Consider the following 13199-nt stretch of genomic DNA (forward strand, 5'->3'; position numbering starts at 1 on the left):
TCGTCCTCTAGGCATCGTTCTCGACATCGTCCTAGACGTCGCCCTCGATGTTGTCCTAGACGTCCTCTAGGCGTCTTCCTTAAGGTCGTCCTAGAGGTCATCCAAGAAATCGCCCCAAACATAGTTTCTGATGTCATCCTAGAGGTCGTCCTAGACGTTGCCTCTAGGCATCACTCTCGATGTCGTCCTTAAGGTTGTCCTAGAAGTCGTCATTGAGAACGTCCTCGTCCTAGAGGTCGTCCTAGACGCCGTACCTGGCGTCGATCTCTAGGACGTCATCCTAAACTTTTATACGTGTAGAAAAATTACTCGACAGCATTTCTCCTGCGGGACTATAATCGTTTTGCCTTCCCACACGTAAGCGGTCTTGAGTGTCCTCCTGTTATTTTTTTTTTTGCAGCTAGAGAGCTGTGACCAAGACTACTATAGTAGTGTAACGTGCTTATACTGGGCACTAACCTAGGCGGTAAATAATGAATGAGTTTCAGATTATAAACGGCTATTGATGAAATAAGAAAAAGCACCAGTGTCGTGTTCATGCCGACTGTGTCATGTGGCATATTACCATCAGCAATTTTCGACGCATGTTTTCAAACCTGCTTCTGCGGCTTTGTGTGTTTTCACCAACACATGCCGTATATATCTCATGCACTCAAACACACTGCTGGGCTAACCGTTTCGACAGCTTTCTGTTCTAGCCACAGGATGCCGCCAATCTCGTGGAAGTTGCCAACTGTCTCGACCAACTTCAAAATTCCACTAAATTTAACAGAAAAAATTTCCCCGCTAAATTTAGCGGGAAAATTTGCCCACTAAATCTAGCGTAAAAAAATGATTGAAAAAATTCCCCGCTAAGTTTAGAGGAAAAACTTCCCCACTAAATCTAGCGGAAAAATTTCCTCGCTAAATCTAGCGGAAAAAATTAACCGCTAAATTTAGCAGGAAAAATTTCCCCCGCCAAATTTAGTGGAAAACTTTCACCGCTAAAACTAACAGAGAACTTTTACCACTAAATCTAGCAGAGAAAAAGCCTCATTAAATCTACCAAAAAAAATTCATCACTAAACTTAATGAGGAAAAAATTTACCCGCTAAATTTAGTGGAAAAATTTTCCTGCTAAATTTAGCGAAAAAATGTCCCTGCTAAATTTAGCAAAAAATTTCCCGGCTGGAGAAAAAAATGTTGAGTTGTATTTAGCAAAAAAAATTCCCCACTAAATTTAGCGTAAAATTTCGCCGCTAAATTTAAAGGAAAAATTTTACCGCTTAACTTAAAAAAAGAAAAAAAAAAGTCTGCTAAATTTAGCAAAACAATTTCCCAAATAAATGTAATGGAAAAATATTTTAGCAGGAAAAATTTCCTATTGAATTTAGCAGAAAAGTTTGCCCGCCAAGTTTAGCGGGAAATTTAGCGAAAATTTCCTGCTAAATGGGAGGGGTGCAGAAGAAGAGGAGAGGAGGGGAAGGAGGGGCATACCCTCCCCTCCTCCTCCTCAAGAGCTGTGCTCTAATGTGGCATTACAGAGAATTATAAACGTCTTTCTTTTTTTTTTCTTCTTTTTTTGTGAATCAGTACTAACTGGTTTAGATTTTAAAACTTTCAAGAAGAGGCAGTCTCCTGCTGCAAAAGCCCAGTCAAACTCACAATATCTGAGGATATTCCACAAGCACCCTGGCAGCCTAGAACCTGCCTAGGAATAGCCTAGGTCCCGCACACTGGGGCACTCACCCGTACAAGGTCAAGATTGCCCGCCTTGGCCGCCTCCAGGAGCTGCATCTCAGCAGGGCCTCGCTCTGTGCACAGGCAACATGTGCCAAGCGTCAGGCAGGCAGGCCCACCGCCCCCTCGGAGGCTCTCGCCCCATTACCACCAACGTCAAAGCCTGCCCCATTCGGGGAGCCGCCTCATGTCGATGTCAAAGTGACAAGCGAGCCACGTGCCTCAATCTGTCGCCAAAATCTCTAGTGCTCCTCTTACAAACAGCCTAGTGCCCTTCTCAAAGTCCAATGACACACCATCATAAGCCTATAAGCCTAAAAAAAGACGAGTGAAACGTTGGGTGTATAGCAGGGCTTCCTTTCTGCCTAGAATGACTTTAAAAAATTTACACATCTGACCTTTACATGCATTTCTAACAAATGTGCAGATTGACGCCATTATTCCAGACCAAATACGTGATCACAGCTAGAGCCTTTCAGTTTAAATGGTGGCACATGCTACCGGCCACTCATTTTTCTTCACACAACAGATACAAGGGTAAAGCACTGCCAAGATTTAATTTAATTACAATTACTTTGTTCCAAAAGTAGTTTAACTACAATTACAACTAACTACTATGTGAAAAGTAATTCATTACAATTACAAATTACTTTTCAAAAGTAATGCAGTTACTTTACAATTACTCATTTCTGAGAGCGACCCCACTTGGGCCATATAAATTTAAAAAAGTTGTTTAGAAAGCAACGCATTTGTTCATTGTATATGTATTGTACCTTCCATGTATTGTACCTTCCTTTTGTGAATTTCGTTAAATTGATGATAGAACTTGACAGTTTGAGGTAATGAAGTCCTGCATTCTTATATTCTCAATAAATAATAATAAATTAGTTCATTTACTCGAAGACGCCAGATCGCTAAAATAATATTGGGTTGACACACTTTTGTTAGCCAGAAAAATAAAAATGTAACAATTAGTCCTATCTGAATATTTTAATAGTGTAAATATAAAACTACTACAATGCACAAGTGCTAATATGACCACGTTCCCATACAAATGTTTCATGTTATTGTAAATTATTTACATTGAGTTGAAATTATAATGGCTTAGAAATATATCAGAACCGAATCGGAGCTCCCGAATTAATGGTGACGATATTCACGGGTGTGAGGTTAGTCTCCGAAATGCTTAAGTAAATAATATACGAAGTAAAACCAGAAGGAAATAAGCTTGAAAATAATAGAAAGAAACAAATATGCAACAGTACTGGAAGAGAGACATAAAAAAGTGGCAGAAAAAGAAAAATATCTTAATAGACAATTAAAATGCCCAACCTTGGCTGAAAGCTGAAGTCCAATTTTGCTTCTTTCAATATTTTGGCATGTTTACGATATTGTTTTCTGCTCGCACTGCAGACGGTGCCACACGGCACTGTTGAAGTAGGCTCCAAAGAGGATTCTCTCCCAGCCCGCAGTGTAAGCAACAAAACAACAAACAAAGTGATGCTATTTTTGTTGTGCTTCTGGGCGAGTGCGTGTCTGTGTGCGAGTGTTTCACCAAAAGCTAGGTCACTTGCGCGAGCGCCAAGGCTTTGAGAGAGGTTCCGTTGGCACCGCAAAGTCTCACAAAAGTAATTGTAATTCTGCTGGAAATTTTCCAAGTACTGACGCTAGAAAGTACCATTAAATTGCAATTCCTTTTAGCCAAAAGTAATTAATTACAATTGCAAAAGTAATTAAATTAGAGTAATTCAATTACTGAAATTGAATTACTACCCAAGTATGGCCACAACACCAAATTACGTTACACTTTTACGTTGCACGGGCCAACCTTTTGTTGGGGCAGGCACGACAAGCAAGAATACCTCATCTCGTGGAGTTTGGCAAGGCTGCAGCAGAAAGGTTAGAATTGCTTTCGAGCATCCGGAGAGAAAGTGCCCGTCCCCAGAAGGCACATAGAAAATAACGAAACAGCACACTGTAGTTTCTCTCCAGGCTCAAGCACATCCGTCTTCCAATTTCGGGGGCAGCCCGTACCAAGGAGGTCTACCCACTTCCGACAACCCGAAAGCTCACCAGGCGCTGCCGGCTGAGAGCCCGCCGTGCCCGACTCGGAGCCACACGCCATCAGCAGCAGTCGGCACGCGTCTCCAGAGCACCGGTCCAGTGCAGCCTGGCCGCCGTTCACCTGCCCCCGGGAAGAGCGCCGTTGTAGAAAAGCTCGCCCTTATCTCGAAGACACCCACCTTGGCGCCGCTCTTCACCAGGAGCTCCACCGCGTCCGTGTGGCCCTTGTCCGCGGCCACATGCAGGGGCGTCAGGGACCTGCAGCCGGCCACGTGCCCCACCTCAGCCTCGGGGGCACGCAACTCTCAACGCCGTTCCAAGGTAGGGTGAGCAAATACTCCCAATTTTTAATACGAACCAGATCGAGCAACTCACTCGCATTTGATCCGAAAGATGCCGGTTTGGTACTATTTAAATATTCGACCACAGTCAAGTACGCAGTCAAGTAACAAATGCTTAAATGTGTCACCAAGAATCAATGCCCAGAATGTAGTGAGTACAAAAAACTTTCTTTGAGAAAATGTTTTAATAACTTAGTAAGGTACGTTGCTGGGCTAGTTGATTCATCATAGTTAAACATATAAAATAATGCAAAAAAGACAGGGACACGACGTAAACAGGACAATAAGCTAGCCCATTGCACTTTACGTTCACTTATGTTCTACTGGTTAACATACTCATCATTATCCATCTGCGTCTGTTCATTCATAAAAGATGGGACTCAATACCAAGGCGTTGGCATCAAAGGTTTTGGCACTTTAAGTAACGGAAACGTCGGTGCCAATTTCTCTGTGCGACTTCGTTATAGAAGCCCCAAGACGACACACACCACAAGGTGCGGTAAAACATTGGAATGAAAAGAAGAAAACAGTCGGCCATATTTGAAGGAAGCCTCAAGACTTGGGCCATTATAAAAGAAGCGCGGAGAGACTGGTCAAGAATGGTCCCAGGTATAGAATGCATGGAAACCTTGCAGAAAGCATATGATTATGCTGACACCTTAGCTAACAGGCAGAACATTCACTTTAGGTCAGCCAAAAATTGCTAGTGTTGGCAGTTCAGGGGACTTGGGAGCGCACTCACAGCTTGTTTGGCTCATCAACCGGGACGTTGCGGCGGAGCAGAAGCTCCACCACCTGCTTGCGCTTGGGGCTCCCACAGGACACGGCCAAGTGCTGCAAACAGGCCCCAGTCCATTTAGCAGGAACATCCAAAGTGGCCCCATTGAGGTCCACCAACGTAAAGGACCCCTGGGGAGCGTCTGGACACAACCTTGCAACACAAACAGCAAAGCCACCAGACCTTCTCTTCTTTTATTAACTGTGAACGGCGGATCACACTAACTAGAGATGGTGCGAGCCTTTTCAAAACATAATGTTGCACAGTATACAACCAAACTTCTAAAATTTCTAATCTTTCTAGTCTTACTGTGTGTGAGTTTTGACTTCCACCCTTAAAACCTGCAAAACAGCAAATTTTTTGACAAACTTTGAAACACATCAAACATTAGAAGATGATTTACACGCTCTGGCTTAAAGCGGCGTGCAGAAGAGTGACAGCGGCTGATGATGTTTGCGACTAAGCTTTACTACCCCATGTGGATTTTCATCTCAGTGTTAATAACATCTCAAAATGCCAGCAGTCATCACCTGCACATTCCAAAGGGTAGCTTTGACCACAGGTATTTTGAGACATTGACCCCAAAATAGAAGCATGTTTCGGAATCGCTCCTAGAAAAACTGAACTCCCAAAACAATATATATATTTTTTTTATGTGTCTGGATAAGATTGCGCTTTTCGGTCCTTGTCAGCATAATCAAGCGAACGAGAATTTGTTGTTTTTTCTTTGCAGAGAGGGGATTAATTATTTTTTTTATTTTTCATGTATCCTATCCAGGCATTTTAAAAAGAGCGTTTCTGGGAACCTTGGAAGTTCAGTGTCTTTTGAAAGAGACGCTTTGAATATAATGATGAAATATTGGACAACCTACTTTACCTATCGCCTAAGAAATTAGCAGGGGATGTTGTCTGGTCCGGAAAACTTTTCTAGTAAGAATATTTAACAAAAATAACAACCCGCACTTCTGAAATGACATCTGTCATGATCGCAAGTATGTGGTCACTCTGCACTTGATCCACGGCATTACAATCCTGGATGACAATGCAAGTAAGGCATCATGGAAAAAGGAGGCTCTCATTTTTAGGAAAAGTTGCATATAAATATTTATTTCACAGCGTTCCTAGTCACCCTAGCTAAAACTCACTCAATGACCGCACCGCCGTGCCGTCGTCTGATCTTAGAGACAATGACTCTGCCATTGTTGTGAGGTAAGAAGTCACAAAAGCACACTCTGCAAAACGACTGTTTCACAAATACTATGGTAAGACAGAGCCAGAGTCTTCCATTTCTATTAATAGTATTGCGATTACCATGTAAATCACATATCCTCATGTCAGGGCCTGGGCGGCGTCATCGCATCAAGCTTCACCGTACTGCACCGGTGAGCGCGTCGAGCATCACCTTTGTACAATCATGCATTGGGCCGCCAGGCTGCGGCTGCCCTCTTACTTTTTCTCCGCTTCCCCTTATTTTCACCTCTTTGTCTCTCTGCACCACGCTTGCTGATTCTTGGCCATAACCTTCAATCAGGCTTGGAAACAACTGAGGCTGACCATTTCTGCTGAACTCGAAGGTTTGGTTACCCCAGTCATGCTATGTTTGGTTCCCCCCCTCCCCCGCTGCTAGTTTCATTTTGCATTCAGTTCCGAGTTCATAATCATGCACCACATGCAGTGCACAGACCTCGAACTTCCCTGCTGCATAGCGGCGCAAGCATTCAGCTTCCCCGCTTTTCATTGGCATGCTAGGAGCAGTGGCTAATGCGAGGCAGCATTTGGGTTAGCTCAATGGGCTCAGAAATATTGCTCATTCTTATACGTCAACATTTTTTGATTGCAATTTAGATAGACTCCTAATTTTAAATTACCATTACAAAAGGAAGACTTCTATTTGATTAAATATAATAGTCCTGCGTGCTGTCAAAGTTCATGTGAAATAATTTGCTCGGTGTGACTTGCTTCGTCGGTTACACCGTCTGGGATCACGTGGTGTTTATCTTGGTCCCTCGAAAATAATACTGAGGTTGTACTGTACTTGTTTAACTGAACCATGTTTTCTTTTAAAAAATGAGGTAATAACCATTGGATTTCAGGTAACTACAGGGTGTCCCCCAAAAACTTTTATGACATTATTTTCATTGCAACAATAAACTATGCACAGCCGAAAGCTCATTCTCCATCCAAATGTGGCTCAAGCGGTCCGAACCAGGTGCCCGAGTTTAAGCACTAGCCGTTATTTTATTTAAAAGTTATAAGTGATTTTCTCAAATTTTCGATGGAAAAATGGCAACCGACCAAACTCTCGAACATGTGAAGCTCTATGGCATGGCAACCGACCAAACTCTCGAACATGTGAAGCTCTATGGCACCAGTTATCGAAAACGGACAAAAATGGGCTCCACTTTCCATTGCAATTTCTAAAAATCATTTATGACTTCAAACTAAGACAACGGTTAGGGCTGAAACTTTGGCGTCTGGTTCAGACCTCTAGCACTACATTTGGGCAGAAAATGAGCATTCGGCAATGCATAGTTTATTTTTGCGATTAAAAAACACTAAATATTTTTTTGGGAACATGCTGTACTCGAGTCAAGGCAGAGCACTGTATGAGTGCAATAAATTAAAGGGGCACTGACACATAAAAATCATATTTTTTTTTATTATCTGCAACGATTGAAAACGATGCCGGGACATTACCCTCAAAATTCGATACTTGGGAATTCAGTATTTCTGAATTAAAAAAAAAAATTCTAAATGCAGAATTTGAAGTTCCCGCGCGATACGTGCTAGTGCAGTGAGTCAAATTTTGCAGTCTCCTGCGACGACTTTCTTTCGGACCTTTGCTCCATGTTGCCACCGTGACCCGAAGCGAGGATGAAATGATCAGGCAGGATAGAAGGGCGCCAATACGGGAAAAAACCCGTTTCTTCTCCGACTCGCCGATAAGCCTCTGCTCGAGCGCCGCCAAGTTTTCCGAGGGAGGATACAAATCCAGGAAGCGACATCACGCTGATATCTGATTTTTGGTATTTCAAAAAGATGGGCAGTAGTGCGTTCACAATTGCGTTAAAAAACATGTTTTACGATTGCCGTTATTAAATGTTATACAAATGTTGCCTACAAAACTTCTAAATTTCCTGGTTTTTGACGTCACCGATCAAAAGAAGCAAGGAGGTGACCGTGGGAAATATAAACAACAAAAATAAAAAGGCGCGAGCGGGGAATTTTTTTTTGCGTTGCGTTTTCTTTTTGCGTGTCTATCACTATAACTTGCATCGTTTTAGACAATAAAAAATAATACTACCTTTGGGGTGTCAGTGCCCCTTTAAGTTTAAAAAAGATTTAAAATCTTCGAAAAGGCTTTGAAAAAAAAAAAAATTAAAACAACAGCCGAATACATATACATACTGTAATTTTGTGACATATATAATAATCATATGCTGATTATTGAAAAAAAACATCAAGAATAAGGTACAATATTTAAAAAGCCTATTATTTGTTGCGAGTGATCAGATTTCTTCATGTCCCCGCAAAGGCGTTGAAAAATATCACCCCAATGACAAGTGTGCATCTATTAAATCAACGAACAAGCGTGGCTACAGTTAAAGAAGCAGAAAGATTTTTGTGCTCGTGATCCTGCCCTCTTGCACCCTTTCGGAGCGACCCTCCAATCGGAGCTCGATGACGCTGCATCACTCACGTCAGCCTTGCGAGAAGCAATGATTCGCTCACCCTGCAGTCCTCTAAGAGCACGCCGCACAGAAGGCCTAATGGGGCTCAATTGTACCAATGTGACCCCGTGCAAATAGCACCTTTTGGCTATCACCACAAAATCTAATGTCCAATGCACGAAAAAAAAAGAGAGGAAACACCTTTGGCAGACAAGCAGTTACTTTATGTGCCGATTGAGGAGCTCCTTAAAGGGCAACTCCGGTCCATACTTTCGATTTTGGGATTATGGCTGTTTTTAGTGCAGTTAGCGCCCCTGAGTTGCAAGGTGTAATTTTTTTCTCGTTATTGTGCGTAGTTTTAAAGATATCGACGTCTCAAAGTTTTGTTTGGGGCGCGGCCGACAAAACCGAAACTAGCCGCTCGAGGTTCCGGCAACACTGGAAATCAGCCGCTATGTGGACGTGACGCCAAGATCGTTCTCGTTCAGCGAGTACGCAGTCCAAGCGGCACCTACCTCTGTTGCGCTAGTCGTCTAAAGATAGAAGGTAAACTGATTTTCTTTTAATTCTGTATATGTGGTAGTTATCCAGCATATGTAGCAAGAGTTAGTGCGTATACCCAAAAGCTAGCGACTGGAAAACCCGTCAACTCGTTCGGTGGCGTACTCGGCGGCCGCCGCCGCGCGTGCTCTATGTCGTGCCGTACTCGTTGCTTGTATACCCAAAAGCTAGCGACTGGAAAACGAGTGAACTCGTTCGGTGCCGTACTCGGCAGCTGTCAGCGTGCGTGCGGTCTCCCGCACTCGTCGCTAGGCCTAAATTGTCATCGGGGCTCCGTAGATGGAGCGGCATTGCTCTACGCCGCGCTGCCAGTGACGTACAGTGCTGGCGCTTTCGCGCGGCGGGTCAGTCCCAGACACGAAGCTTTGAGGCTCTCCGGCGCGTTCCGCAACAACCGAACAGACGTGTGTCAAGCTGTAGACGTCCGTTTTTTCGTTATTTTTTCCTCAGGCGCGCAAAAGCCGAGTTTGTAAGCTACGACACTAATTCACCACATAAGTTCGTCCAGGTAGTGAATCTTTGTACAAATAAAAAAAAACTTGCCGCACTAAAAAAAAAAAAAAAAAGTTCTTTGGGCAGTAATTTTCTTCTCAAAGCTAGCAAAAGATTTTGTGGGTGATAAAGGAAAACAGAGAACGTTAGCAAGGTGAGAACACTTTCTTTCCCTTCCGCATTCCCACCCCCACCCACAACAATTTTTTTTTTTTATTAGAATACATAGGATTTTAAGTTTTCCTTCGTAACTTTTGACTAAGGTAAGTTTTTTTTCCTTTTCCTTTTTTTTTGCATTTTTAAATATTATATTTACCTCCAGTCGAACTCGGGCAAATTAGAGAGTTGTAACTTTCAAATCCTAACTTTCACGATTTCTTTAAAGTTCCTTGTGGTATTCACAAGCGCAATGTTAAGAGGGGTGGAACTCATGAAATGTACCTGGGAGCAGCCACGGGAGCAGCTGAAACAGCTGTTTTGGAGCAGGTTCGGAGCAGCTAAAACTACGTTCTGGAGCAGGCTAGGAGCAGCTCAGATCAGTTTTCATTGCACTTCAGCTTGCGTCTTAGACAAGCACGGGAGCAATTTCAATCATACTTAGCAGAACAGATGAACATGAATGGTTAGGGACCTAGATAGATGGGATAACAGTGTAACAGATGCGAAAACTTGAAACTTGGTGAGCCTTAATGAGAATCAAAAAGCCAGTACCCTGTTTCTCAAGATAGCGTCCTTGATATTTTCCGAGCGGCTTTCAGCTGCTCAAAATGCAAACCAGCACTGCTTATCGCACAACCCACACGTGCTCGACATAGTAATTATATGTGCGAACCCCATGACGTGCGCAAGCAATGGACGTGCAGTTGCACGGAGGAACAGGGCAACAAATTTCGCGTTTATCCTATTGTGCAACTCGATTACGAAGCAGCAGACTACGATTAACGAAGTTATCGTATTTGAAGCGATAAGCAGGAGCAAGGTACGCCGAGCAGATCTATCACTCGCAAAAGAGCTGCTGGCCTGAAAGGTTTCGGATCGGACCGCGTTTCAGTTCAATCAAATCACGATTTATCTTGCGAGAATGCGGTTCCAACTTCTAACGATGAAGCACTAAAAGGAATATCTTGCTCATTTGTTTTCAACTGGCTGACGTCAGGATCCCGGGCCGCAGAGCCTCGGGCAATCTGACGCTTAACGACTCGACCTCACCTCAGCCGACTTGCTTAACCGCTTATGGTTGAAGAATAACAATCCAGTCGCAGGTGGCGTGGCGCTTAGAATCCGAGTTTTTTCGCGCGCTTCCGACTCGGGATACACAGGGAGAATAAACAGAACAAAGGATTGCAAGGCCGACCAGGCTGAACGCGCTCATTGTTGCCAATCGAGTCAATAAAACCGAAACCAAGACAAAATAAAAAGTTTCTTGGCGCACGTTTTGCGATCTGGCGCATAATGGCGCGAGGTACTGGCTGTGGCGCAGTTTCTGCAAGATGGCGCAGGATGGCGCAGACATATGCGTCTGGCGCAAAATGGCGCAAGTGGCGCAGCCGTTCCACCCCTGTGTTAATTAATACTGCTGCGTAACGGGTTGGAACGATTGGGAGGCAAATGTTTATATTGCATGAGCTTCACGCGCCGGCTGTTCGCTAGTAGTCGTTACGGACCTGAATACTACGCACGAGATTGCGTAGTAAACAAGCAGTGACGCAAAGCAGAACATTGTTTTCGTTTTCATTACAAACTTCAGTGTTTGGAGCTAGTTAGTGGTTGTATTCTACATGCCCACCATTCCCCATTCAACAGACATTCAATGGAGCATGTATGCTCAATCTTCAACACTGCACTTCACAATGACTGTTTTATTTATTGATCAGGATACTGTTATCATGTTTACCTTTTCTGTACATGTACGATGGGCAAAGAGCGACGGCACGGCATCCTTTTTAAGCCTCGACCCCTTCGCTGACAAGCCACAAGCAACCAACACCCGTAGGTTTCGTTCGTAACTCTCCGGCGAAAAATGATCGGAGCAGAGCTTCGATCTGGGGGTCGACGTCCAAGGCTTTCCTAAGTCCACTCGTCGAACAGCGTTCACCCACACTTTCTCCAATTTCCGATCCATTGGAAACTTGTGAAAAAAGCACCTCCGGGTTGCGCAGCGGCTTGTTTGAGCAGCCCACAGCGCTTAAGTTGTACTTGGCATCTTTCGAGGAACAGCTGGGCAGTTTTGGGCGCACCGAGTTGCTCGCTAAAACGAGTCTAGGAGACCTCACAAGCAAATAAACAAAAGGCTATACCGAAGCTATGCGGGCTACGGGTAAAAGCAACGGCTAAACACGCAATTACAAGCCGAAGTAGCGGTGGTAGCGGCACAAAGAAGCGCGCGCGACGGCTGCGCCGTGCTCCCGCCCGGAACGGAGGAAAAAGAGAACGATGTTGACATCACGACCCAATGTTGCTTTAGCGATCGGCAACCCGCTGGCCGCCCGCTAAGGAGCAGCGGCTCGCGGCGGGTCGCGTTTTTATTATCGGCATTAGTTGAGAATGCGGCATCCCCCGGACGTGAAATTTTGGCTGGGGTCGTATTTTGTGTCACTAAAGCGATACCAGTTAATTAATTCATTTTGAGTTTTGGCCGGAGTTGCCCTTTAACAAAGGCTCCCCTTGTCTGGCAGGAAGGAGCCGAGAACCTTGTCTGAGCGTCAGAGCCCCCGAAGAGGACCGGAAACTCACCAGGACCGTGTCCCCCGTGAAGGGGTGCTTGAAGCCAACCAGGTCGGGCGTCAGCGCCTTCTTCAGCCGGGCCAGGTCCCCCAGTCGGGCAGCCTCCAGCAGGGCGTGGCCCCGGGACTCGTCTGCAAAGCAAACGGGCTCAGGGACCCCATCGACACTTCGGGCCTTAGAGTGACGAGCGGCCCACACGGCAACACGGCTGTTGCACGGGGGCCTAGACGTGCCGCCCCTCTAGAAGGCAAACCTAGTCCCAGACCCTGAGATGGGGACCCAGTTAATGCCGAGCCTTTAACAAGAAATGAACGCTGCTGCCCATGCTTTAGGGGTGCAAGGACCCGACGCTCCAAACGCCGGGCCAGCTGGCCCTCATTGCGTGTCTCGTGTTATGCCGCAGCGACTGGATACTCACGCCTCTGTTGGCCGTGTTCGCAATGTGGAATGTAAAAACTGACCATGGTTTTTAATGCAAAAGCATTGAATGGCTCATGCAGCGATCCGGCATTATCCGAGTAAAGCCGGCGGTATCGTTGTCTGTACCAGCGATAAACTACACCTAAATTCCCCCGAGTGAAGCGGGACCTAAATTCTTAACCGGTACGCGCAGCTGTTCGACGTGAGAGGGGGGACGCGGGTATGCGCTGGCCTGACATTAGGCCTAACGTTACGCTTTGAGGTCTAACGTCGTCAACCGTTACCCGCAGCTAGACCAACGACGATGATGAAAGGACCCGGGATTTCAGCACGTGCCGCGCCGAGCTTCGCACTCCCAGCGGCGCAGCAGTCACCAGCAAGCCAGGGATGCTTTCGCATTCACAACTCATAAGAAGTGCTTAGGTGTCC

The 13199-nt window shown here is 45.0% G+C and overlaps 1 protein-coding gene across 1 annotated transcript in view; it reads right to left on the reverse strand.

Moving 5' to 3' along the window:
• Positions 1-13199, reverse strand: part of LOC8023319 (poly [ADP-ribose] polymerase tankyrase-1) — a 51822-nt gene that overhangs the window by 23314 nt on the left and 15309 nt on the right. The window contains exons 6-10 of the mRNA XM_029986427.4: positions 12360-12481; positions 4867-4958; positions 3963-4041; positions 3793-3904; positions 1729-1793 (exon numbers count right to left, since the gene is read on the reverse strand). Coding sequence (XP_029842287.2) covers positions 1729-1793; positions 3793-3904; positions 3963-4041; positions 4867-4958; positions 12360-12481 — 470 coding nt within the window. The remainder of the gene's footprint in view (positions 1-1728; positions 1794-3792; positions 3905-3962; positions 4042-4866; positions 4959-12359; positions 12482-13199) is intronic.

Source organism: Ixodes scapularis, unplaced genomic scaffold (genome assembly GCF_016920785.2).
Source record: "Ixodes scapularis isolate PalLabHiFi unplaced genomic scaffold, ASM1692078v2 PGA_scaffold9__187_contigs__length_104089568, whole genome shotgun sequence".
NCBI lineage: Eukaryota > Metazoa > Arthropoda > Arachnida > Ixodida > Ixodidae > Ixodes > Ixodes scapularis.